This window comes from Mesitornis unicolor, unplaced genomic scaffold, assembly GCF_000695765.1.
Source record: "Mesitornis unicolor isolate BGI_N332 unplaced genomic scaffold, ASM69576v1 scaffold20556, whole genome shotgun sequence".
NCBI classification, from domain to species: domain Eukaryota; kingdom Metazoa; phylum Chordata; class Aves; order Mesitornithiformes; family Mesitornithidae; genus Mesitornis; species Mesitornis unicolor.
In genome coordinates this window covers 39,980-65,194 of record NW_010190708.1, presented here as the reverse complement: position 1 = coordinate 65,194, position 25,215 = coordinate 39,980, and the positions used below count along the sequence as shown (strand labels likewise).

Below are 25,215 nucleotides of genomic sequence, written 5' to 3'. Positions count from 1 at the left end.
TTCCACAAAAGAAAAAAAAACTGGGAAAATACTTACATGAAAACAACCATTCTGTAATTAAAAACCTTAGTGGGATTTTATATTCTAAATTCTGATCTTTTAGATTATACTGTCTGTTCTATTCAGCCCTTTCACCTGCTGCAGAATCCCGAAGCACCACCCTGACGCCTCTGAGAGGGCCGGCGCAGCCCCCGGCCGCTGCGGTGGGTGGGCGTTTTCCTCCCAGCAGAGGGCATCGTGAGCGCGCGAGAGGGCCAGCCCTGGCCGCCTGCATCCCTCCCCGCTATCTGACACGGCCATTTCACAGGGAACGATCAATTTTCTTTATCTGATTAATCCTGTTAATCCTAGAAGTTTCGCGATGGGCCAAAAGGTCTGCTTGGTTAGAGTTACTGCCTCTTTGCGGCCAGGTTAGAGCATGGGCTTGTGCGGGCATCCCGTGGGCCGAGTTTGGTGGCTAATGCACTGTCTCTGTGGCTCTGCTGACAGACTGACTCAGCTTCTCTTCTGGGTTCAGTTGCAGCTCACTTCACTTATCTGATGAGATTGGAGGCTCAGTAATGCCAGCCCACCTGTTGGCCCGCATAAGCCTTTCTTTCACTGCAAATTTAAGATATCTGCCTTACAAGGTGAAAACATCAGGACTGTCTTAAATCTTTGTAAATTTCTGTGTTTTATCAAACAGTATGAATATTCTCTCTAGTATTAATATTTGCTGATAGCAGTCATAAGGATTATCATTCACGTTTTCATCCTTTCTTTCCTTTAGCCTCACAGATGAAGCATGGTTCCTTAGAAGAGAAGCAAAAGCTAGCAGAATGTAAGGACATTTTCTGAGTTTCTTGTTACAGTAAGACCAAATTATTAATTTGGATTGGTGATGCCCCTGGGAAAGCATTAAAATAACCTCAGACTGCTTCCAGTGTAACTTTCTGCATATGCCATCTAAGACAGCTGGTCACAGAACTACATAGCACAAAACAATTGAAAAGTTATCATTATTCCTTCCTGGTATGTTTGTAATCTGTTTTGTTGTTTGTTTTTTTTTCCTGTCACTAAGCATGGTAGTGTGTTTTGCTTCTCAAAACCATTTTCAAGAGGAATCACAAAAATAATCACAATCCAGATCTTCCCTTAAGAAATTGCTCAGCAGATGAGCAATAAACGTTTTCCCAATCAGCTCCTGAGTTGAAATGCTAACTGCCTCAAAACTGAAAATCGTAACTAAAATACTTTCAGCCAAAATCAAATTCCAGGTTAATAGGCAGCTGCCTTCATAGAATGCTTTTAGCTTTGAAGCATTTACACTGTTCCTGTATTATCTGGTTAAAACCAATTTCAGTTTATGCTATCACACAGCAGTACTGTGATAGTTAAAGATTTTTATATTAGTACAACTTTTCTTTAGCTCAAGTTTTACAACTCCTGCATAGTTATTACTGCTCAGAGCATTCATTAGTGTTCAAACATTATTACATGCCAACTCTGAAAAATCTAATTGATTTCAAATGAAACTCACAATGTAATATGTATGCTGTAAGAATTGCCATAGCATTTTGTCTTGTCATAATGAAAATCCTTGTGGAATTGTTTGAAAATGTAAAAGGTAAAATGTGCTCCAGAAGGGTAAGTTATTTGCAACCCCATAAGGTGTGTTTGAAGCAGGTTGAAGCCCTACTGGAGATGACTATAAAGGTGCACACAGCTGTGTGGTAAATCTACACCCACTGTGAAGGGTTGTGTGTCAGTCAGAATCAGTAGGGCTCTGTAAAGGTGGAAAGGTGAGAAAGGGTTATAAGTAGGGAGGAGCATAATGGATTTACATCCCTGGTGCTCTGCGTGGTATCGTCTTACAGGTGCTGCCTGTATGAAAAGAGAAGCAAGCCCAGATCAACCCCATTATACAGAAGCCCCAATGGTCTCATACATGTGACATGCAAAAGGAACACAAGCTACTGTATCCTGTTGCTACAGGGGTGTTGCTACAGGGTTGTTACAGGGGTGGCCTAGGCACAAAGCACTGTATTGCACATTTCTTAAAGAGGAACTCTGGGTAGCTTTATTTACAGCTGTTCATTTGTATTTATAGTTTGGTGTCTGTACAGGCAATTTCCCATTTTGCATATGTGGTTAAATATTTCAGTATTTATGAAGGCACCCACTGAAAATGTGATCTTACATGCCTAATTAATATTATCATAACAGTTCTACCAACACTGGCTTCAATCCAATAAAATACAAAGAGAAGTTGTATGTTGGTGTGCTCTTTTGTTGATATATGAAATCCTTCATTTTTTCACTCTATAGCACTTCTATTGTAAGCTCCTTTTTGCAGAGAGGTTTAAACACAACTGTTAAGTCATTCAATCTGGAAGCTGGCATACAAACTGACAGCTTGGAGCTCAAAACTTTTCATCAGGTTTCCTTTAAATAGGCTAGATTTTAAGACGACAATGTGTTCTAGTTTCTCATGGTTTTTATTGTATACTCATGAACAGAAAACTGATCACTTTTAAATGATGAAATTTCACAAGTTATTAGAGCCTGATTCTCAGCCATGAAGCAAACCAATTACTAGCACCTCCAGAGGAAGCTTTGTCCCCTGGTTTCAGGATTAATGTATTAGGCTAGAATTTTCATAGTAGTTTGCTGAACATTAATAAATTTGTTAAAGGACTGTACCAGTAATGGAATTTCTTGTTTGCTTGGCATGGCAGATTCTTCAGACCAAATTTTTAAGAACAAACCCTGTAAATAAGTATACTCCATAATAGAAGTTACGGAGTTCATAATTACCTGTTGTTAATACCTCTGTATATGCATCTATGCATGCATATATATTTTGCAGACACTTTAGTACCTACTTTTTGAAATTAAGCAATGAAATGCTAGTTCAAAAAATAATATCTGTTTAGGATTTGATAACTTGAATCTGAGTTAACATAGTGAATGTTAGATGCTTTCTCATTGCAAGTGCTTAGCAACTGGGGAAGATATTACATTCTGAGAGCTTTGTACACAACTGCCATGCTGAAATCATAGTCAGTGTGGATATTTCAGGCTAACTGTTCCTATGACAGAGCCTTTCAAAAGGATATCATTTGACAATACAAACCAATAGAAACTGTAGCCATTTCCTTGCAATTATAGATTTATGTTTACAGTAACTCCTAGAAATCTTAGTTTTGTGTTTCTACAGAAGAGGACTGTCAACTTTAAGTACTTTTTTATTATATATAATGTACACACATGCGTATATATACAGTCACCTATATATACACATTTCTCCATCTTCTTTTTTCTTTCCACTTTTATTTGCTGGCTTGAGATTATCCTTGGATACTGAAAAAAAAGCGACCAGACAAACTGCGAGATACACTCAAGGAGGTAGAGGTATGTTTCAGAAAGTTTCAAGTACAGCAACATATAATTCAGTTTTCAAACCTCTTTCAGCAGCTTTAATTTTAATAAAGATCCAACTCTTCCAGTGATGATAAATGTGCTTTTGTCTGGTGGACTGTTCTAAAACAGCTGCATCTTTATGTGGCATGCTTTGTCTATAAACTTGAAAATCAGAAGTAAGTTAACTGATAGTGACAATGTGTACTGCCAACTCCACTCTCTGTTTTCTGTTGTCCTTTAGGACTTAGTGCAAAACGGTCAATGTATGCTGAGCAAATGGAAGAACAAACATATCTGTCAGGTAAACTGTTTTGACAAGCTCTTGCAATGTTCAGTCAGTGGAGCCAAACAGCCATTTAGTGATTGATGCAATAGTGTTAAAATCTTAGCTAAAAGAAAATAATAATAATAATAAAAAAATGTATGGGCTCTTATTATCTAGACTGTGTTTATTTAAATTTCTAACCTAAAGTAGATACTATGATGCTTTGCAACAAGAAAAATTCCATTAAAGGACCCTGATTCTGAGAGATTATTATTTGGGGAAACTGAAAGCATCCTGTACTTCAAAATAGCAGGCTAAGAGAGCAGCTAAAATATATAGACAGGTTTGGAATCTATGTTATATTACACTTTTACATCTTAATTATTTACATGTCTGTTGCAAATCTTTTTACTTTCTGCTTATGTAATATGAGAGGGAAGCTATAACTCTAAACCACCTAGACCATTAATCACGTTATGGAACAAAAGATACTGTGACATGTGGCACATATGTAGCTATGTTCTTTGTCTGTGTAAGTTCCACATTGTATTAAAGAAACAGCTTTTCACATCCTCATTAACATGGAACAGTAGGACAGTAGTGGATCTGAACATAACACATACTCTAGCTCCTTATTCATGAGCTTATTCTGAAAAACATATGTAATGTATTGAGGTTCTGCAGTCTTCATTGTTCATGAGAAATGTGCATTGTGTTTGAAGCTGCTTTGGCATGGAGAATACTTGTAAATATTACTAATACTGTTTCTAAAAAGAAATTCTGTGTTCTAACTTTTATGCTTTTTCAGATTCTTTTTTTTTCCTTCTAGTTCAAATAGTTCCAACTGTATGTGTCAGCAGGATGAATATTAAACATTCAAACATCATACTGCTGAAATTCCAGAAATGTCTTTAAGAATGGCAAAATTTTTAAATACCTGATATGCCAAATAGTGTATAGTCTTTTTGTATCAATAATAAAGATATTATTGTCTAAGCTACCATTGCCTATCAGATCTTATAGCTAGTAGATTTATACCATTCACATACAGATTACATAGTGTATACCTGTTAATGTTAATCTTCTATAACTGATTTAGATATTAGTTATATGCTAATTTAGAGGACTCATTTTTTTTCTGTTATTATTGTTCTGATTAGGAAAGGAATTTGATTTAAGAATTACTGAGTCAATTAGCCATGAGTGTATTCATATGCTTCTGAGTTTGCTGTGTCTTCATTTGCTTTCCCTGTTCATTCACTCTCTGTCATTTTCTTTTCCCTCCTATCTATCTGCATCCACTTGCATACCTTACCAATGCATACTTTGGAACAGTGAACTCCTTGCCAAAATCTGGTTGTCCTGCCTTTATGAAATAACACCTTTGGTTAGCTATCAATTCTGCATAAAATTCTTTCTTTTGACTTAGCATCCTCTAAGTAGTTTCAGGCTTAGTTAAACAAAAAGGAGGCAACTACAATTCTACATACTTCTTGTACAGGATGCGAAATAAGAGAGGTGGATGTTTTTATCTTAGTATATTAGATCTGACTCTGTATTGGATTTAATAATGTGAAGGAGCAGCTGGATAAATTTAGTATATTTTTTTAGATGGCTCATATAGCCAGAGTATAAGTGATAGTATAGCTTATAACACATTTGAGTTGAAGTTCTAGATAAAAATCATAGTCATTTCTCTGTCCTTAAATTTTGCTTTTTGCTTCTCAATCACAAAACAGAATGGTTTTTTTTGGTATAATAATGGCTGACAATTCAAGTCTTCAATAGAATTTAGAATGCTTTGCCAAAAGTTGTGTTATTCTACTTTTTAGCTTCCTGAAAATATGAGTTCTGAAGATAAAACAGAGAAAAATTAATAATTTTGGAGAGTCTAGAACAGAAAAGCTGTCTTCTATCAATTTTTATGTCAGTTTGTTTTTCTGTTGCCTAGCTGTCTTTGAGAATTTTGCAGGAATACCTGGACTCTCCATTTTTGATAGAAATATTCTGAAGCTTAGTAGTGGAAAAAGAAGAATCCACATTTGCATTAAATTTCAAGTGTAATAGAAAGCAACATGTCAGATAAACTGCTTGGAAAGCATGTAGTGAATTACCCTGACTGTTGTAATTTTCCGTAATTTGGGCTAAATCTGAGTATGGTTTAATTATAGTATTTCTTTTAGCTCTTTGGGTTTTAGTAGCAATACAATGTCAAACAAATTCATTTATAGAAATTAAAATATTAAACTCAACAGCCATCACATTTTTCAATAAACGTTCTGTGTATTTGAATCTGCCATGTCTTTAGCTGAACCAGGAAGAGTTCCCTTTGTGTTGTAGTAAGAACGTGCTATCCAAAAACTCAATGGCTAAGCAAGAGAGAACAAATGGAAAAAAAACCTGAAAGGTGATACAATGATAACAAGACTATCTTTTAAAAGAGTAGTATGAGTTTCTTCAAATTTTGTGAAAAACAAGCATAAGAGTGCTGCTAGTGTGCCTTCTGGAACCTAAACATCACTATTCCTAATCCCTCACTGCTTCGTCCAGCACTTCCAGCTTCTAACTAGCCCACTGGCAAAAACTGGGGACTATAAATTTAAACATACATCTGTTAAAAGTAAGTGTGTTGTCATGTTAGCCATTTGTGTGCAAATGACCAATTAGACTTCATGCATATGCCTCAATGAAAAATCTAGTTAGTTTGCATGTAGATTATCTTGTCCATTGTATGAATGTATTTCTCAAAATTGGCTCTTTATGAATTTGCCTAGAACTACTATGGTAGGGACAGCTTTCTACTTTTTATTGTGATGTTTCATTTTATGCATCACAATTTATATTAGTTTTTTTATATATAGAATCAGTGCATTAGAAGATTCATTCTTACTTCCTTGTTCATTGCCAAAAAAAACCATTGACATTTATTTTTGCAGTCCTAAGTGTACATTCTAGTACTGCTTAGAGCTTCTGAAATAGATGGTGTGCCAGTTCTGTAAACACAACTTAGACTGTACAGGGATTTTTGTCCAGGAGCTTACTCTCTTATTTAAAAGAGCTTAGTTGAGCCCTAAAGGACTGAGGTCTTTTCTTTAGCTCTGTTCCTACTTGTTCCAATAGGATCTGAATGCACATGATTTCTGTATGATACTTCTGAACCCCAACTTCAATGGCTGGTGATGAGTTGCTGAAATAATCCTGTAATCTTTAGTTAGTTGATGCCAAAATAAAATAAATAGGCCATAAAAGAAGGATGATGAAAAATAGACAAGAAGTCTTTACAATAAGATGCTACTGTATTGTTTATAATTAAATAAACAATTTACTCCTCAGATTTCCCTGCTGAGGAGATTCCTTGATCTAAGGAATTAATTTTATCAGTATTGGTGAGTTTACTCAGCTCAGCTCTGGTTGCTTCCCTTCTTGTTCTCCTTCTCTAACTCTTTGGAATGCTTTTAAGCTTTGTCACAAGATCATTAAATCAGTCCTATGAATTGATACCATTGGTTCAGGTTTGGTTTTACAATATAAGGTAGTAAAATTAATGAGAACTAGCTGAAACATTCCATTTCCAACTTTTTTTAGTTTTACATTTGCATTATGATGTACAATTAAACACATGCCAACACTGTATTCTTTTATTGTATAAAAGCCAAGCACTAGCTGTGAATCATATCTGTTACCTGGTAATGAAAAAGATGTATATATTCCTCACTAAATTACTTTGATTTAATCTGATTTATGTTGCAATTTAAATATGTATGTGAATGGTTTTTATGTTACCATCATTGACATATTTAGAACTGGATTCTGAATTGAGATACACAGTGATATTTGCTGACATGGCTTGTTATAATCAGCTGCAATGCCCATAAGCAAACTGATTTAGCAAGATATGTGGTGACATATAGTAGCACATCTGATATCAAAATCAAGACATTCTGGCTAGAACACATGAGAAGCTAGTGCCCATCACTAGTTACTAAGAGGAGCACTGCCCTCATTGTAAATTCTTTTGGATGCTTTTGATCACAGCAATTAATGTGTAGTTTTAGAGATTTGGAACTAGAAGTAAAAATGCATTGATTATTGTGAAACAGTAACGTGTAACTACAATAACTTCATCTGTAATAAGGCATGCAATAGAGTAATTATGGTAGGGTGGCTAAGAAAGCAATCTGGAATGAAGAGGTGGGGAAAAACCCTGGGAACCTGCTTGAACAAGAAATGCTTTGCAATTCTCTTCTCCTTTTGCATATTACTTTGTTGGTTGGACTTTGTAAGGGAAAACAGTTTACAGCAGCATTTTTTACAGGCATATTTTCCTTCTCTTCCAATTTTAAGCAGATAGAAGCAAATCTTGGCTTTGCTCTGCAGGTACCTTTTTAGGTAGAAGGGCTGATAAGCAGCTAAGCTGCATGAATGAGAAGTCAAGGGCTAAAGCGTCCGAGGATAAAGCAATCCACTTAAGTACATGCTTAATATCTACTAAAGTCCATAAGTCGCAAGCCTGTACTTAAGTCCTTTGCTTAATAAGAAGTAACTTAAATATGTATTGGAGCACTTTGGGAAGGAAAGGACTCAGTCTTCCCCTGAGTATCCTCTGCTTCATATGTCTTTCTTGTTCATTGGAGAAACATTTTTGGCACACAAAGTACATAATTCCTTACATCAAAGTCTTTACATTTAATTTGTCAGTAACACAGAAATTAAGTGGCTCTTCCTTCCCACGATGTAGAAAGACCAGATGCCCAAACATTTTACTCAGACTGCATTCAAGTGCAAAGGCTATGCCTATTCTCCCAGTAGGTATGAAATCATGCTTTCGTAATTTATTTAGTAACACCTTCGGGACTGTTAAAGCTGTAGCAGTACTTCAGTCTGAAAAATTCATGATGTTTCGTTCTTGTGAGCTTCTATCCCTAATTTGATATCTGTTAAATGGAATGACTTTGCACCCTGTGTAAATAAGGCCTCTTATATTTGCTTTTATTCTTTAGCAATGATGGGTAGTTCCCTTAAGCAGTACTTCTTGGAGTTGGATCACTGTGTATATGTGCTCAAGTCAAGTTTGCAATCTTCCCTATTTGCTTTATATCTATTTGTGCTTATGATTGGACTGCTCCCATCCACCAAAACATAAGCTTAGCTATCCAAGCTTATGTATAACAGCACTTGTTATCATCTTTGCACAGACTACACAGTGAATAAGGAATTGAAATAGTGACGTTTCAATTTGAGCACATACATATTTTCACCTTTTACAGAATATTTTTAATGAAAGATAATATAGAATCATAGCATCATTTAGGTTGGGAAAGACACTTAAGACCATCAAGTCCAACTGTTAACCTACCAAGTCCACCACTAAACCATGTGCCCAAGTGCTACATCTACATGTCTTTTAAATACACAGAATCACAGAATGGTAGGGGTTGGAGGGACCTCTGAAGATCATCTAGTCCACCTTCCCCGCTAGAGCAGGATCACCTAGAGAAGATCACACAGGAACACATTCAGGCAGGTTTTGAAAGTCTCCAGAAAAAGAGACTCCACAACCTTTCAGGGCAGCCTGTTCCAGGGCTCTGTTACCCTCACATTAAAGAAGTTTTTCCTTATGTTCAGGTTGAACCTCCTGTGTTCCAGTTTGTGACCATTGTCCCTTATCCTGTCACTGGACACAACCAAAAAGTGTCTGGTCTCATCCTCCTGACACTTGCCCTTTAGGTATTTATAAGCATTAATGAGATCCCCCTCTCAGCCTCCTCATCTACAGGCTAAACAAACACAGGTTGCTCAGCCTTTCCTCATATGGTAGGTGCTCCAGTCCCCTCATCATCTTAGTGGCTCTATGCTGGACTCTCTCCAGTAGTTTCTTTTCCTTCTTAAACTGGAGAGCCCAGGATTGGATGCAGTACTCCAGATGTAGCCTCGCCAAGGCAGAGTAGAGGAGGAGAATAACCTCTCTTGACTTACTGATCACACTCTTCTTAATGTACTCCAGGATAACCTTGGCCTTCTTGGCTGTAAGGGCACATGCTAGCTTGTGGTCAGCCTGCTGTCCACCAGGCCTCCCAGGTCTTTTTCTCCTTAGCTGCTCTCCAGCAGATCAGCCCCCATCCTGATGTGAGCCCCAGATGCAGTACCCTATACTTGCCCTTGTTGATTTTCATTAAGTTTCTCCCTGCCCAACTCTCCAGCCTGTCCAGGTCATGCTGAATGGCAGCAAAGCCTTCTGGAGTGTCAACCACTCACCCCAGCTTTGTATCATCAGCAGATTTGCTGAGGGTACACTCTGTCCCATCGTCCAGGTCACTAATGAATATATTGAACAGAGCTGAACCCAGTACTGACCCCTGAGGAACACCACTAGACATGGGCCTCCAAGTAGACTCTGCCCCACTGACCACAAATGCCCTTTTGCCCTTCAGCCAGTTCCCAATCCACCTCACTATCTAATCCTCCAATCCACACTTCTTAAGTTTGGCTGTGAGGATGTCGTGGAAGATGATGTTGAAAGCCTTGCTGAAGTCAAGGTAGACCACATCCACTGCCCTCCCCTCATCAGTCCATCCAGTTATGCCATCGTAAAAGGCTATCAGATTGGTCAATACCTCCAGGGATGGTGACTCAGCCACTTCCCTGCTTTATTTAAATACCTGCTTGTATTGCATGGTAAACTTTAAGAACTTGGTAAACTTTAAAAAAATACCAACCCTATTCTAATCCTAAAGATTTTTAGAGGGAGGTAGAAGAAATACCGACCTTACATGGTCGTATAGTGTGTAAGGTTTCTGATCTACTTTTTAAATTTAGACTCTAATGTTCCTAGAGGGAAGGACTTAAACTAGACTTTAATAATGAAAATATATAGCATTCATTTAATGATTAGTTTCATAGATGTAAAGAAAAGCACACCCAGTAGCACAAGAATTTATATTTCTGTAAATGTCTTGTCATCATACACTGGAGCAGTTTTCATAGATTTCTATTCTGGCTCTGTAACAGGTGTGATTTATGGCATTACCAGGAAATGAACATATAAGTATAGAGTGAATTTACACCCTGAAACATTTAAGAGTTAAAGAATCCTAAACTTACTTGTTGCTCTCAAGCCAAGAGCTTGCAAGCATGTCTCTATACAGTGTATTAGATGGACATACTAGATATCAGCAGAATGACAAGCATGTGGCCTCATTCACAGTCATTCAAGATCACTAACCATCTGCATATCAAAACATATTTTTTCCTGTGTTTTGCCTCTCCTCTTTACCTGGATGGGTGGTATTTATCCCTACTCTGCCAGGTAAACCTATAGGCTGCTAGGTTAATTCCAGGATGCTTTTCTCACTCCCTGCAAGGAAAGTAAACATGGGAGCAACCTACCATTACAGTTTGTGAGGGAAGAACATAGCTCCCAAGCAAAGACACTGTGGAAGACATAAGTTGGAGAGTTTATTTATATGACTGCACCAGCTCCTTTGTTGGCACAAAACACTGAAGGATTTGGGGTGTTTTAGTCTTCTCTGGCAGACTGATATTCATTCAGTAATTTAGAACTGATCTTTTCTACAATATTTGTGTGATTTTGCTTATCATTGCTCGCATCGAAGTTTGTAAGCTTCTGGGTTTCAACCCTCACTTTTTCAACTAGGTTCTTCAGACAGTTATAGCTAACCGTAGTCAAACCTTGCTGAACTTAACATTATCAAGTTGGAAATAAATTGTGATTTTATCTAATCTAACTTCAACATAAGGATAAGTTGAAGTTTTGAAAGATTGTAATGAAGGCTGCATGAGTGGAAGTGTGTCTAACATTTTTACTAGGACAAAACCTTACACAGGACATAGAATCGTAGAATAATAGAATGGTTTGGATTGGAAGGGATCTTAAAGATCATCCAGTTCCAATCCCCCTGAGAAGGGCAGAGACACCTTCCGCTAGACCAGGTTGCTCAAAGCCCCATCCAACCTGGTCTTTAACACTTCCAAGTATGAGGAATCCATAACTTCCCTGGGCAACATGTTCCAATGTCTCACCACCAATAAAAAATGTCTTCCTTATATCTAATCTAAAAGCCATTACCCCTCATCTTATCACTACATGCTGTTCTAAAAAGTCTCTATCCAACTTTCTTGTAGGACCCCTTCAGGTACTATAAGGTCTCCCTGGAGTCTTCTCTTGTCCAGACAGAACAACCCCAACTCTCTCAGCCTGATTAGCTCCAGCTCTCTGATCATCTTTGTGGACTTGCTCCAACAGGTCCATGTCCTTCTTATGTTGGGGGCCCCAGAGCTGAATGCAGTACTTCAAGTGTGGTCTCACAAGAGCAGAGCAGAGGGGAAGAATAATCTCCCTCAGCTGCTTCTCTTGATGCAGCCCAGGTTATGGTTGACTTTTTGGGCTGCAGGTGTTCATTGCTGGCTCAAGTTAAGCTTCTCATCAACCAACACTCCCAAGTCCTTTTCCTCAGCGCTACTCTTGATCCATTCTCCACCCAGCCTGTATTTGTGCTTGGGATTGCCCCTACACAGGTGCAGGACCTTGCACTTAGCCTTGTTGAACTTCATGAGGTTTGCATGAGCCCACTTCTTAAGCCTGTCAAGATCTCTTTGGGTGGCATCCCTTCCTCCAGTATGTTGACCACAGCACACAGCTTCTTGTTGTTGGCAAATGTGCTGAGGGTGCACTCAATCCCGCTGCCCATGTTGCCAACAAAGATGCTGGTCCAAATACCAACACCTGAGGAATGCCACTCATCACTCGTCTCCACTTAAACATTAAGCCGTTGACTGCAACTCTTTGAGTGCAACCATCCAGGCAATTCCTGGTCTACCTGTTAAATCTATGTCTCTCCAATTTAAAGACAAGAATGTTGCGTGGGACAGTGTCAAATGTTTAGCACAAGGCCAGGTAGGTGACATCAGAACAGGGAATATTGAAACATTTTTATCAAATAAATGCAAGATTAGACTTTGGCATAGTGGAAAATGATAATTTGTTCTTAACAAATTCATTTCACATCACAGTTATTTTTTGGTTTTTTTTTAGGCATCACTAGAATTTCTTTTCAAACTATTGTGAATTAACAGGAAGATAGATTGGAAAAATGTTGGTTAAAGATATCAGTCAGGGCAAGAAGGTAATTTATGTGAAAATACTTGTCCTGTTCTTTTCTACAAAGAGCATGGAGCTATAGAAATATAGCAGAATATGTATAACTGAGTATTTTCATCGCTAATTTATAGGGAACAGAGCATTGCACAAGGGGCAAGGTCAATTAGATCACTAACATTCTTTTTATTTATTATACAGTCCAGTAGATCTCACTGCAAAGAAGTTCACCCAGTGTTCATGTACCAGTCAATGTGTTGTACTAAACAGTATATTGCAACCATATTTGTCTCTCAGCTCTAGCATAAACAAGTAGGGGTTTTAATGCCAAATTCTACTCCAAGAGCAAGTATTTCTCCAGTAGTGAGTTTTTTTAAAAGCACAGAGAGATTTCCTTTAAAATCTGCTGTTAGGTAAAAGAAAAGTGAACCCTCTCTAGAGCGTGAAGACCTTCTGCAGCAGTCTTTCCACTGAGGATTCCTTTGGCAGAAAAGATAGTTCAGCAAGTTTAGGGCTGGTATAGCCTCTGCTGAAGGAATGATTGATTGATTGATTTGAACTGATCAGAGGAAGATGAGCCTACCTGCTGGAATTAGTCCTTCAGAACTGCTGCCATGTAGCAGGCATGAGAGCTAGCCTGAAATTTAAACTTCTGTGCTGAGGTCATCTAGTGTAGCAGCTTCCAGGATCAGAGTTAGCACTGGAAGATGAAGTAAAACACGCTTGTGTTTTCAGTACTATGTGTGAAGATCAAAGTCATAGTAGTGATATTTTTCACTCCTTTTACATCAAGGTTTCTGTACAATCCAAGTTTGGCAACGCGTTAATTAATATGGTCAGAATTTTTTTTTATAAACCCCTGATTTTATCTTTTACCATGTTCTTAAGAAAACAGTGTCCCTCTAACAAAACTTTTTGTATACTTCTGCTACTGGAGTAACTTGTCAAAGTGAGGTCAACTCACAGTGGAGCAGGGAATTTTATGGGGTTTATTTTCTGAAATTTTTTGCTGCAATAGTTGCATTCAGAAAATGGTTGAGTTTAATAGTTTAATTATGCAAAAAGAAATGGTTTTCATAACTCCTCCCACTGAGCATTCTCTCTCTCATACAAGACAGCGTCAGAAGGAACTGTGCCTTAGTCTTCAAGGTTATATGTATAATTTAGTTGAGATTAATTTGGCAGAAATATTCAGTTAACTCTAAAATAAGCCTCTGACTATTCTGTTCAATGGTTTAAATTCCGTCTATCTAAGAGAGACATCTATAACTTTATGCCAAGGAATATATGGATTTATTAGGAGCCTAGAGCTATCACTGTGGTAGGGGACCATGATTTAAATTAAACAGTATATGAATGATGAGAAATAACAAGGACAGCAAAAAGGTGCTGGTTTTAATCAGTAATGATAATATAAAATTACATGAAGCCAGACTTCATATGTTTTGTCATGCAGGCTATGCAGTTATTTTATACAGAAAAAATCAGGTGCATGAATGATAGAGTGATCAACGTCATCCCTTTATTCATTCAAGACAGAATTTTTATCTCTGTTTTTAACAAACTAATTCAGTATCTTTTCTGCAATGTTTGGAGACTCTAGCTCACATCATCCTCAAGTGTACAGGAATTGTAATTCTTGTACCTGTGTAACTCAGTGTCATATTACACCTCTCCTTTTTATTGAAAAAGCTTACAAAGTCATTATAAGGCATCTTCACATCAACAATCTTTCTTGTAATTTTGAAAATTAGATTACTATGTAATGGACAGTTGCTAATATGTACCCTGGAACATTTCACTTTGTTAATGATTCTTGATGTCTTGTTTTCTCACTATTTGGATTTAGCTCCTCTTCCACTCAGGTATATTGGTGTCCCTAAGCCTTTCTGAGCCACAGCTGGAGAAGGTGGTGATTGACAGGACCCTGGTGGGGAAGCTCATCTCTGACACCATCAGTGATGGTAATTACACCCACGTGCAAATCAATTGCCTACATTAACAATAGAGCAGAGAAACAGTATGTCAACAGGTAGACTAATTATTGCTACTGGGGACTTGCAAACACAACAAGTAATTGCATGTAAAGCCATAGTTAAAACCCTCAGGACTAAGAACACTTTAAGAATAATATTTAACATCAAAGTTTTCAGGCTTGTCAAATACTAAATGGGTTTCCAAAATTCAATTTCCTAAACGTTTTAGTCACTGTGAATATGCTGTTTGAACTTGTCCTGTTCATTTCATAAGTGGGAAAAAAACATTAGCCAACTAATTAATTATGTGCAATATTTACTATTAAAATACTTACGTTTTAGAAAAGGCTGGATAACATTGGTTACATTAAGGTGTTCTTTAGTTTTTAGATTTCCAGAATCTCACTATTGTTACTAACTAGTGACTGCTAAAGATGAAGTTTTAGTTTAATGTGAAAGAAAACTTCTGAAAATGTAGCAGTTTCCATCAGCTTTATACTGTGACTATTGCTTTTTCAATGTGTCTCTACAGAGCTCCACTGAGAACCCAACAAGGTGTCAATATCTTAGCATCTGCATGACTGAGAATATGGAATTTCTGTGCGAGCCAAATTACATGAGCATTGTCTTCCAAATTCTTAGAAAGATGACCCAAATTACATCCTTTTAATAAGAACGTACACTAGATTTAGCTTTTATCTTTAATGATTTATCTTCTTCCATACCCAGGCATCTATGGCATATTGACCTGGTTATTTAAGAAAGCTGCAATACTGTGTCCGTCTGATTCTTTTCTTATCAGTATGTTGTAGTTTAGTCTTGAAAAATAACATTAATATAACTTTATTAGCAGAATCTTTAGCATCAAAAAAATAACCCTAACCTCATTTTTTATCCACTAATTACACAGAGAGTGTAAAACACATTTAAAGTCTTGACTCCTTTTCTAATTCTTCACTTAAGTTGCTTAATTACTAGCTTAATCTCAGATTTTTCTGCCCTGTTTCCAGAGGGAGGATTTCATACTTTCAGGTGACAAAAAGTAGGAAAGCACAGAAGCTAAGTTTATGCTCAAGTTGAAGTTGTTTGTAGAACTTATTTTAAATACTCTTTTTTTAAAAAAAGTAGTAAATAATAAATATATAATTAAACTATATATATCTTGCCTTGCATTGGCTTAATATGTCATAAAAATATATTTTTAATAGTGCTGACTAGAAAAAGCATACAACTAAAGCAATAATAAGCCAACAAATATGTTTTCCTACAGTTACGCCACTCAAACTGCTGTAAGTAACATTATATAATGGTTTGTCCTTATTTTTATTTAAGAATTTCATAACCTTCATGTTTGGTACTACCCATATCTTAAGGTGAAACAGGACTGCTTCTGTTCAGTAAAAGCAAAACCCACAATAATTGTCATTGCAATACTTTTTAATGAACAACAAAAGAAGATACTTCTGTTACCTGCAAAAATGTGTTCAAAATACAACATTTTATACTGAACTATCCTTGTGTGAGAACCACAACATAATGTTATCCCAGAATAAGTTAACTTTAATCCAACATAGTCACATGTCTTTCCAAATCTGGGTTTGAATCAGGTTTATGATTATAAAGTTGGCCAAAAGAAATTTTGTATTTAATACAAGAAGTCTATATGAAAAAATAGTTCTTATTTTAACAAATATGTAGATGTAGAAATGGATAAGATTACAATTTGCGAAAATTATTTATGAAATATTGTAATACTAACTCAGAGTAGCATGCCGTCTTAACATTTGGAATAAAGGTCAGATTGTGTGCACAAAATACAGAATTGAGATTGCATTTATAATCCTCCCACCTCTAATAAAGTCCTCCTGATTTTTATTATTATAGGCAAAATTTAAAAATAAATTTAATTAGAAATGATAGAAAAAATGCTTTCCCAAAAGCATTATTTTATCACGATTTCTTTTTTTTTTCAAAAGCTAGTGTTAATGTTAGATTTCAAAGGCAATTATTTGACTTTAAACTTTTGCATACCAGATACGTCAGACCTGTGCCAGTACATGACTATTGGAAAATGAATCTGGTTGTTAATCAGACGAAATCAAAGGAAAGCCGAGTAGACAGTTTTCACTGCTTATATGTAAGACTAAAGTGTCAATCTACTTAAGGATATATAAAATACACTTAGGAATCTAGGATATCAGTTACAAATGCTTTTTCCCCCCAGGTGTTTGTTTGTTTGTTTGTTTTTAAATCCAGTTCCACTATATTTGGCACTTTCCTTTTAGCAGAGGTTTCTTAGTTTACTTTCTGAAAACAGCTCTCTAGCTTTACTTTAAACCTGATTCTCGTTAAGCATTCTTCAGTGATCTGGGATGAGTTACCCTGATGACTCACTTTATTCTCATACATCTCTTTACATGTGAGCAGTGCTTGAATAACTGAATATCACTTAGCAAAATTCCTAGATACTATTGTCTAATTAATTTTCATAATAAAATTAGTTATTTGCTTTTATATTGAACTATTTTCATCTAGCACCCCCTTATGATAACAGCGGGGTTTCCACTGCACTTTTCCAGACTAAGGGAGTCTGTCCCATCTTGGTTACCTGCATTGTTTGGGTACCCCCATGTGAAGCTTTCAACAGATTCATAAGTGCTCTAAAGCATAATCCTGTATGTAATGGCCTCCTTGGTGTCTGCAGCAGAACCCAGAACCTTATAATGTCAAAATACCTAATACACCTTAAGTACTAATTTGCATTTATCATCCTTACCACGAGCAATGCTGTATTAGGTGCATTTCCAAAATACTGGTGGATGTTACCGTAAGAAAAAAAAATTGAAGGCAGAACCAAGATGAAAATGAATGTGGAAGAGCATAAAACATATATTTGAATGTAGTGGTAACTTGATAGGAGATAATTTATTCAGGTTTATGTAATCGGAGTGCTCCCTAGGCTTTATTTCTCATTTCCAAGAAGGTCTGGGTAGGATAACACATTGATGTCTTTTAGGCGATTACAGAGGCTTCAGTATAATATTTTAAGACACTGTCATGAAAAAATTACTTTTGCAATGTCTCAGTGGAGGTTTCAGTAATTCGTTTTGTTACTAGAAAGAGGTTTTACAGTGGAGACAATTTTTATTTGTTTTTCAGCTGTTCTTACAGACAATTTCATCATCTTGTCATTTGAGGACCATAACCAACTCTGCTTTATTCAGTTTACAAAGAAGAAGGATTCTCCTGATGTAAACAAAAGACTGGAAAAACTCTCATGTTTGGACTTTAAGGTATAGCTGTCAATGGTGACTGGAAATACTGCAGTAACTTCACATTATGAATCATTGATACTCGCTGATAATGTATAGCAGTGTAAATTGCAAACCTTTCTATAACTGATCAGAACAGCTCAGATTCTAAAAACGGTAGTTATTGAAAAGTAAAAAAAAAATTACATGGCATTCTGAGTTAATGAGTTAAAATATTGTGCCAAGAGGGATCCAATTTTCTACTGTATTTAGGTTAAGGGCTCAGACACACAGTTGAGTTACCCCTGCTTAACAGATTACCTTGTGTCAGTTGAGCAACAGTAACTGACCCTTTGCACATTCTCAACATCTAACAAGCATGAAGCAAAATCTGTAATGGTAAACCTCAGTGTAAAAGATTTAAGCTAATGTGTTTTACCTCTTGTTTGCTGTGGGCTAAGAATGCACGCATGGTCAATTACTGTGGTTCAGCTGACATACATGAACTCATGAAGCTATGATAATTCAGTCATCTGTCTGAGCTCCAATACTGTTGTAATTCTTTGCAGAAATCTTAATTTTCCCTCTAGTTACAGTAATCGTATTGTTGGGAGAGTTGGCTTTACAGTTAAGCCACTGAGCTAGGTCTCAAGATACAGAAGCTGAGTTTCTCACCACTGACAAACTGTGTGTCACCTTAGGCAAGTGACTTGGTGCCTCTGTATCTCAATGCACTACTTCACTACAGTGAAGGTTAAAATACTCCTTTTTTCCCTGCCCTTTATGTGTGAGTGTGTCTATACCACAGTCACAGCAGTAGCTGAAAGGTAGTGTAGAGATAGCAGAGCTGGCTTTAAACTGGCCAGTTTGGTTGTCAGTAGAAACCAGCTCATCTCAAACTGAATTATACTGTGTCTTGGATGGACTGGGCTGTGTAGACATAACTGATTTTGACCATAAGCTCTTTGACATCAGTGCAGTGGCTGACCTTAGGTGGAAGTGCTTGGTGCTATAAGACTAGGAAAAAATGGTCAGGCAAAGCTAATTAACTTTGAACAGGCAGAGCAGGAACTGGGCTGCATCCAATTCACTGCAAGAATGAAGAAAAGCCAAGCCTTTGCCCAAGAAAGTTAGAAAGATATAGTAAGCAAAAGAGAGAGTTTGTATTTATTTCAGACTGGATAAATGTTAAGGAAAACAATCTTGTGCTAGCAAATATTTTCTCCTTCACAACCCCTCAGTAATTTGCTTCCTCACATAAGGGAGTTTGCATCTGCAAAGCAAGCTTTTTAAGGATGTGTTTAATTTAAGTTTTGCCGTATTACGTTTTAGCTTGCTTGGTTGAAATACTTTCTGCTAGGATGAATATCTAATACATTTTCCAGGCTGTTTCAGTTCAGGGCCTCTTTTCAGCAATGACTTGTGTTTGCGAGATTGATCCAACCTCTATAACATGGATTTGAGACAGTTCACTGTTCACCAGGAACTGAGCTGATACATAGTTTACTTTAAAATGATGTGCGCTTGTGTCTAGCCTATGGTGTTTGTTAAGGTTGTGCTTTGGAAGCAAGGGTGGTGTGTGGTGTGCTGTGGTGGGTTTTTTTTTTAATAGCTCTAAACTTTGACAAAGAACCTGTGGTGAGCTGAAGACTTGCCTTCATCATTTAATTGTGAGGGCCATAGCTCCTTTCTTAATTCGTGTTTAGAAGATATATTTTCATTCTGGGTATTGCTGGGCACATTTTGGATCTAATGGCTATGACATTATTTTCTTGGGAAAGAAGGAATGCCTAATCCATAGAAAACTCTCTCTGCCCTCGGAAACCAGAAATATCTGCTGTACTCCTTAATAAGGTTGTTATATTCAGTTCTTTGCTGACACAGCTGAGCATCTAGAAACGCCTCCATGTTCAATGTTAACTTTGCTTTCTCTTGAAATCAGTGGGAATCACTATGGATTATTTCTTTGCCAGCCAAAAAAAGGCATTTGCATTTTTTAATTGAATGTTCTTTTGTGTGAGGCTTGCTAGTCAGGCAGCTAAATATAATTTTTATTATCTTCAAAATTGCACCAGTGTGAGCTAGCAGAAAGTATTATTCACTACTGCAATAATATTATGTCAGCTCTCTGCATTGAATTAGAGTTCTTCATGGCTGCTTTTGGTCAAACTTAAAAAAAGCTAAAAGATCACAGAGTCAACAGTACTATCGCTCTCAGCAGTAACAAAAGAAATGAAAGATGGTCCTCAATTGCAAATATGCAAACTTGTAATACACTTTAGAAAAAACAGTTCCATAGTGTTGATTTTTTTTTTGTAGAAATGAATTAAAAGGTAGGTTGCACTGGTATAAAGCTACCACGGGATTAAAATATGGAGCTAGGATTCAGGAAATTTGAGTGTAGCCTTCATCTCTGCCTCTGACTTTTGGTGTAGCCTTGGTAAAGGTATGTGGTATTTGGGTTTAAATCCCCATTTCTAAAATGAGGAAAATGCTTGCTTACAATCATATGTAACGACATCGTTAAATTTCTGTTGTATTTATATTGTAATTTCTTTGATACCTGGAAAGAAGCAACTTCACATTGTTCACTGTCCAACGGCATGGTGGGAAAAAATGGCAGTATTAGACTGCCAGAGCGCTATTAATAATAAGAACAAATCAACCATGCTTCCCTCCTCATAGTGTGGTATTTATCCAAAAGTTGGGTTTTTTACACAATACACCTAATTCTTTTATACATAAATACCTAATACTTTCTCTATCCTTGTCCTTTCTAAATAATACCACTGTGAATTTTATTTACACTGTGATGAAAGAAAGGAAGACTTGCTGTATGAATCACTACAGTCTTGAAGACCAGCAAAATATAAAAGCAACTATTATAATTTGCCTTTTCTCAGTGGCATTAGTCCATGTTTGAAAGTGCTATGTCTAATGCAAGACATAAAAGTTTACAAAAGATTTGTGGCTGTTATTATGTGTGAAATTGTTATGAACAGGTAACACTGCAGTACAGCACTAATTAATCAAGTATCAGCTACCTGTTAACTTATGTTTTATCTTTACACTTCTGAAGAGTATTTTGACAAGTAAAACATAGGATATTCTCAAAATACTGACCTTTTGCAAGTTTTTCCCATCTGTGGCTTTTTTAATCCATTTCAATTTACTGAAGGAAAAGACAGTACAAGGAGTTAAATGTTTACCATGAGAGAACAACATTGGTAATTACTTTGATTTCAGTTCCTTTTGATGTGTATTCAGGGGATGAAGAGGTCAATAATATTATGACCATGCAAATAGAACAGGGTTCTTTTTGACCATATAAAAACCAGCAAAGGATTATTAAAGCATTAACCTTGATTTTAATGGCCTTGGTTGAGTGGTGAGATCACAATTTGGATGAGCCTGATTATTTACTAAATACAATACATAAATGCAACGGGTTCTTAACACCCATTGCACTCTGGCATTATCGCATTACTGCCATCCTTTGTTGCCTTGCAGACAGGAATATGAAAGCAATCTGTCATGTAGTGAGACTGGCTCCAGAAGCATTTCTCTGATAAGAAGACCCCCTGCCCTTTGCTAGTGTCTGGTCCAGTAGGCTTAGCCATGCGCTTAATCCCCAGAAAGTGGTTCGATTATTGCTGACCAGCAATGGCAAGATAGTTGTTTTTTTTTCCCCTAGCTATCAACCTTCCATTAATTCCTTAAGCAGAAATGCAGTGCAATCTATATTTCCTTGGCATGTGTCACCCAGATGGTACACTGCTCATGTTTTCAAATAACCATTCTCCAAAATAACAGAGTTTGAATAATAAATTCTACAAATCCTTCCTGAGAAAGAGGCACAATTCTCAGGAGCTGCATAAACTTTACGCCTGATGCTGTAGCTCATCCACATTATGCAGAAAAGTATATATTCTCTTGCAAAGTGGATATTTGTATCTGGGTTCCTTAATTTAGGGAGGAAAAAGAAAGATATATATTTGCTCAAACATTGTAGAATATATTTAATGTTTGATTATGTCTTAAACACCAGCCCCAGCTCCCTGGTCAGCTTTGCAGAACTTGTCATTTAATATGGCTAAGCTTAAATCCTATGTGTAGGTCGATGCTGTCAAGCAACCATGACTGTACATTTTGGTATTGATTGGAGTCATTGCAGTAAATTCCTTCTTAGCTCACATTCCTTTCCTTCCCAATCCTCTCCCCATAGATAAAAGTGTAAGCGTGTCTTTTTCTGTCTGAGGAGATATTTTTTAGATTTACGGACAGCCTACATGAAGATATATGTATGTAGTCCTCTCTCTATATATATACATTCTCTTTCACGTATCCAAAGTTAAATGCTCCCTATTGCTCCTACTATGCTGCTATTTTATCACCTCAAATATTTCCTGCATTTTTTCTTCCATCAGATTTCTTATACTGATATTCCTGGACCAGAAAGTAGAAGAATGAAACGTCACCTGGCAATAAACTGTATGCAAGATATGGTCATTTGCTGGTGGTCAACAACTAGTGATGGAGCATGGCCTTGGTCTCCTATTTCCTGTGAGAGGGACAGAGCCAACCTATTGCTATTAGGCTGTGCACATGGCAAATTGGAGGTAAAGTGCTGAACTCTCTACATGATTTTTCAGATTTGCTAAAGAAATAACTGTTCAACTTAAATGCATATTCAGGTAGGTATAAAGAACAGATGTGATAAAAGCATAAGACAGAAAGATCAGCCATTCTAATCTTAAAAATAAAGGTTTGTTAGTTAACGAAAAAAGCACCTTATTTAGTATGTTTACTATTTTCACTTCAAAACTGGCAATCTGAGAAATGTAGCAAGGAAGTTAGATGTTTATAATGGAATAGCTTTGGAGCTGCTAACACTGAAAATAAAAGTGTCAGAATATCTCTAGAAAATTCTAATCTGAGTTAGAAATTGTAGCTGTTGCATGTTTGTCTAATGCAATTATTTTACATTGTCTGCAATGTTAACTGATAGGCATTTTACATCTATTTTAAGTGTTTTATTATAAAATTTCAGCTACTCCCAGATGCTGCTTAAATTGTTGCTATGTGTATCGATCAATTCAGGGACCAATTTTTTTCCTAAAGAAAAAGTCATAATTCCCCATCTGCAGGTTGAACAAGTTAGAACAAGGCTGTAAGCAGACTATCTTCCTGACACTTGGTTAACTTACATTTTTTGGCAGATGTTTCTATTTTATTTTTATTTCATCTATTTAAGAATATTTGAATCTAGTTTCTTATGTTAGTTAAAAACTTATAAACTAAGCTAGCTGAGCATACTCTGAAAAGAACTGGGGACAGAATTTAAAATGTGAAAGCTGTTCTGGACTAGCATCTTTTGTAGGTGCTGCTGTGGTTGGAGTTTTATTTTCAGGTTAGCTTAAGCCACTACTAATATGGCCTAAAAAGGCACTGACTGGTGAAGAAGAGCACAAACCTGAGAATCAGCTGTGGAATAGCTGTTCTGGAGTAGCTATTACAGGCTATTTCCCTGTAGGGAGAAACCCTAAGTAACACTTTAGAATAAGCCGCTTTTATAAACAACATCCTGTTCTCTTTAATTAGGGAAGATGTAAATGTTTTAATGTCTTGGAATTATTACTTTGATAACTAATATTAATTTCAGTGAGGATTTTTTTTTCCCTTGGGATTTTCTATATATTGAAGGCAAAAGAGAAAAGGCAGTTAAAACAGCTTTTATTTTGTATTTCAGTCATTAGTCATTGTAGAATTAAAGTTTATATTACCTTCAGTTCTGCCTTTATTTCTTTTCAATTGACCTCTCTCCACTAGTGGTCATCTTTGACTCACCTCTCTCCTTTGCCTGATATACACCTGCAGTTCTCAATTTCCCCTGCAACTATGCCCTATCACATATAAAAATTACTCTGGTAGCTAAAATGTGCATCTGTTCTTTGTCATTTTTTTCAGCTTGGTCCCTGTGCCATCTTACTAACATTTCAGGTCTTATTTCTTACCATGACTTATGTATGTCCAGGTTCTGGCAGTGACATTCCCAAACCACCTTGTCAATTTAAAGCTCTCTCCATTTAATTTTATATATTATAGGGTTCTTTCCAAATTACAGCAGTGCTCTGCATCTTTCAATACACCTTCCTTTATCCTTTTCTGGTTTAGACACTAAATTGCTCAGGCTGAGGCTGTCTAGTATAGTCCCAAGCACACACTAGTGCTTAACACAGTAATGATAATAAGTATTCACTGAGCCTTTAGGCCTAAACTCATAATCCTTTTAATTTCACCCATATTGCAATATATATATAAGAAAATTATTTTTAAAATCAGAAGTGCAAAATTTAACTGTTCAGTTGCTTTCTCTTTTCTAATTCTGTGCCTGTACTTGTCTGTTTTAATTCTAAGATCTTCAGATGAAATTTCTTTTCCTGTCTTTGTCAATAAAATGCCAAGCACTATGCCAGGGTAATGGAAAACTTTGTCATACATAGATAACAAACTGTCTTGCTGGTTGTCAATTAGTCTGTTCCATGTAGTTATATCTTGGATGCTCAGTGGGCTGTTGTGTAAGGCTCAAGACAATCTGCCTATACACTTCTCCTATGTATTCATGACATGTAACCTATGGTACTGTTGGGCTTTTTTGTTTTGTTTTGTTTTGGTTTTTTCCTTGATTTCTCTAGCACTCCTTATGGGTAGTAGTTAACCCAGCAGCTCTAGAAGTAGCATCCATTCCCAATCTGCTATTAACTGGGGAACATTTTTCCCCTACAGAGTCTTGAAGGGGAACTTTAACTTAATACCTTTAACTTCTGAGAGTCATTTGATAGCTTAAACATAAGTAAAAACATTGTTAGAGTTTCTAGACAGCTTCTAAACAGTTAGTCTCTATGTCAGCTACCACAAAAATACAGTGTTTCTGTAAGTGTGCTTATTTGCCTCTCTTTGCCTCTACTCCCTTACCATTTGTAGTGTTCCTCGGGTATAGACCTGGAATAAAAACATGACATGCCATTGCTATGCATGAAAGTAAATCCATATTTATAATTTTTGACCAATAATACAAAATTTCTCCCAGTAAATTATTATTATCAACAGAAGAAGAATGAGAAGCATGAACTGCTTCAGTTTGGAGCATTTATCAAAAAGAAGTGTAGTAAAGTAATACCACCGACATTTTAACTTGAAGATAAT

The 25,215-nt window shown here is 36.6% G+C and overlaps 1 protein-coding gene across 1 annotated transcript in view; it reads left to right on the top strand.

The window, feature by feature from the left end:
- Positions 1-361: 361 nt before the first annotated feature.
- Positions 362-25,215, top strand: part of WDPCP (WD repeat containing planar cell polarity effector) — a gene marked incomplete at its 3' end in the record, with an annotated part of 64,701 nt that continues 39,847 nt past the window's right edge. Inside the window, exons 1-6 of the mRNA XM_010186496.1 lie at positions 362-410; positions 3,644-3,703; positions 12,535-12,581; positions 14,632-14,746; positions 17,918-18,051; positions 22,437-22,628. Coding sequence (XP_010184798.1) covers positions 362-410; positions 3,644-3,703; positions 12,535-12,581; positions 14,632-14,746; positions 17,918-18,051; positions 22,437-22,628 — 597 coding nt within the window. The remainder of the gene's footprint in view (positions 411-3,643; positions 3,704-12,534; positions 12,582-14,631; positions 14,747-17,917; positions 18,052-22,436; positions 22,629-25,215) is intronic.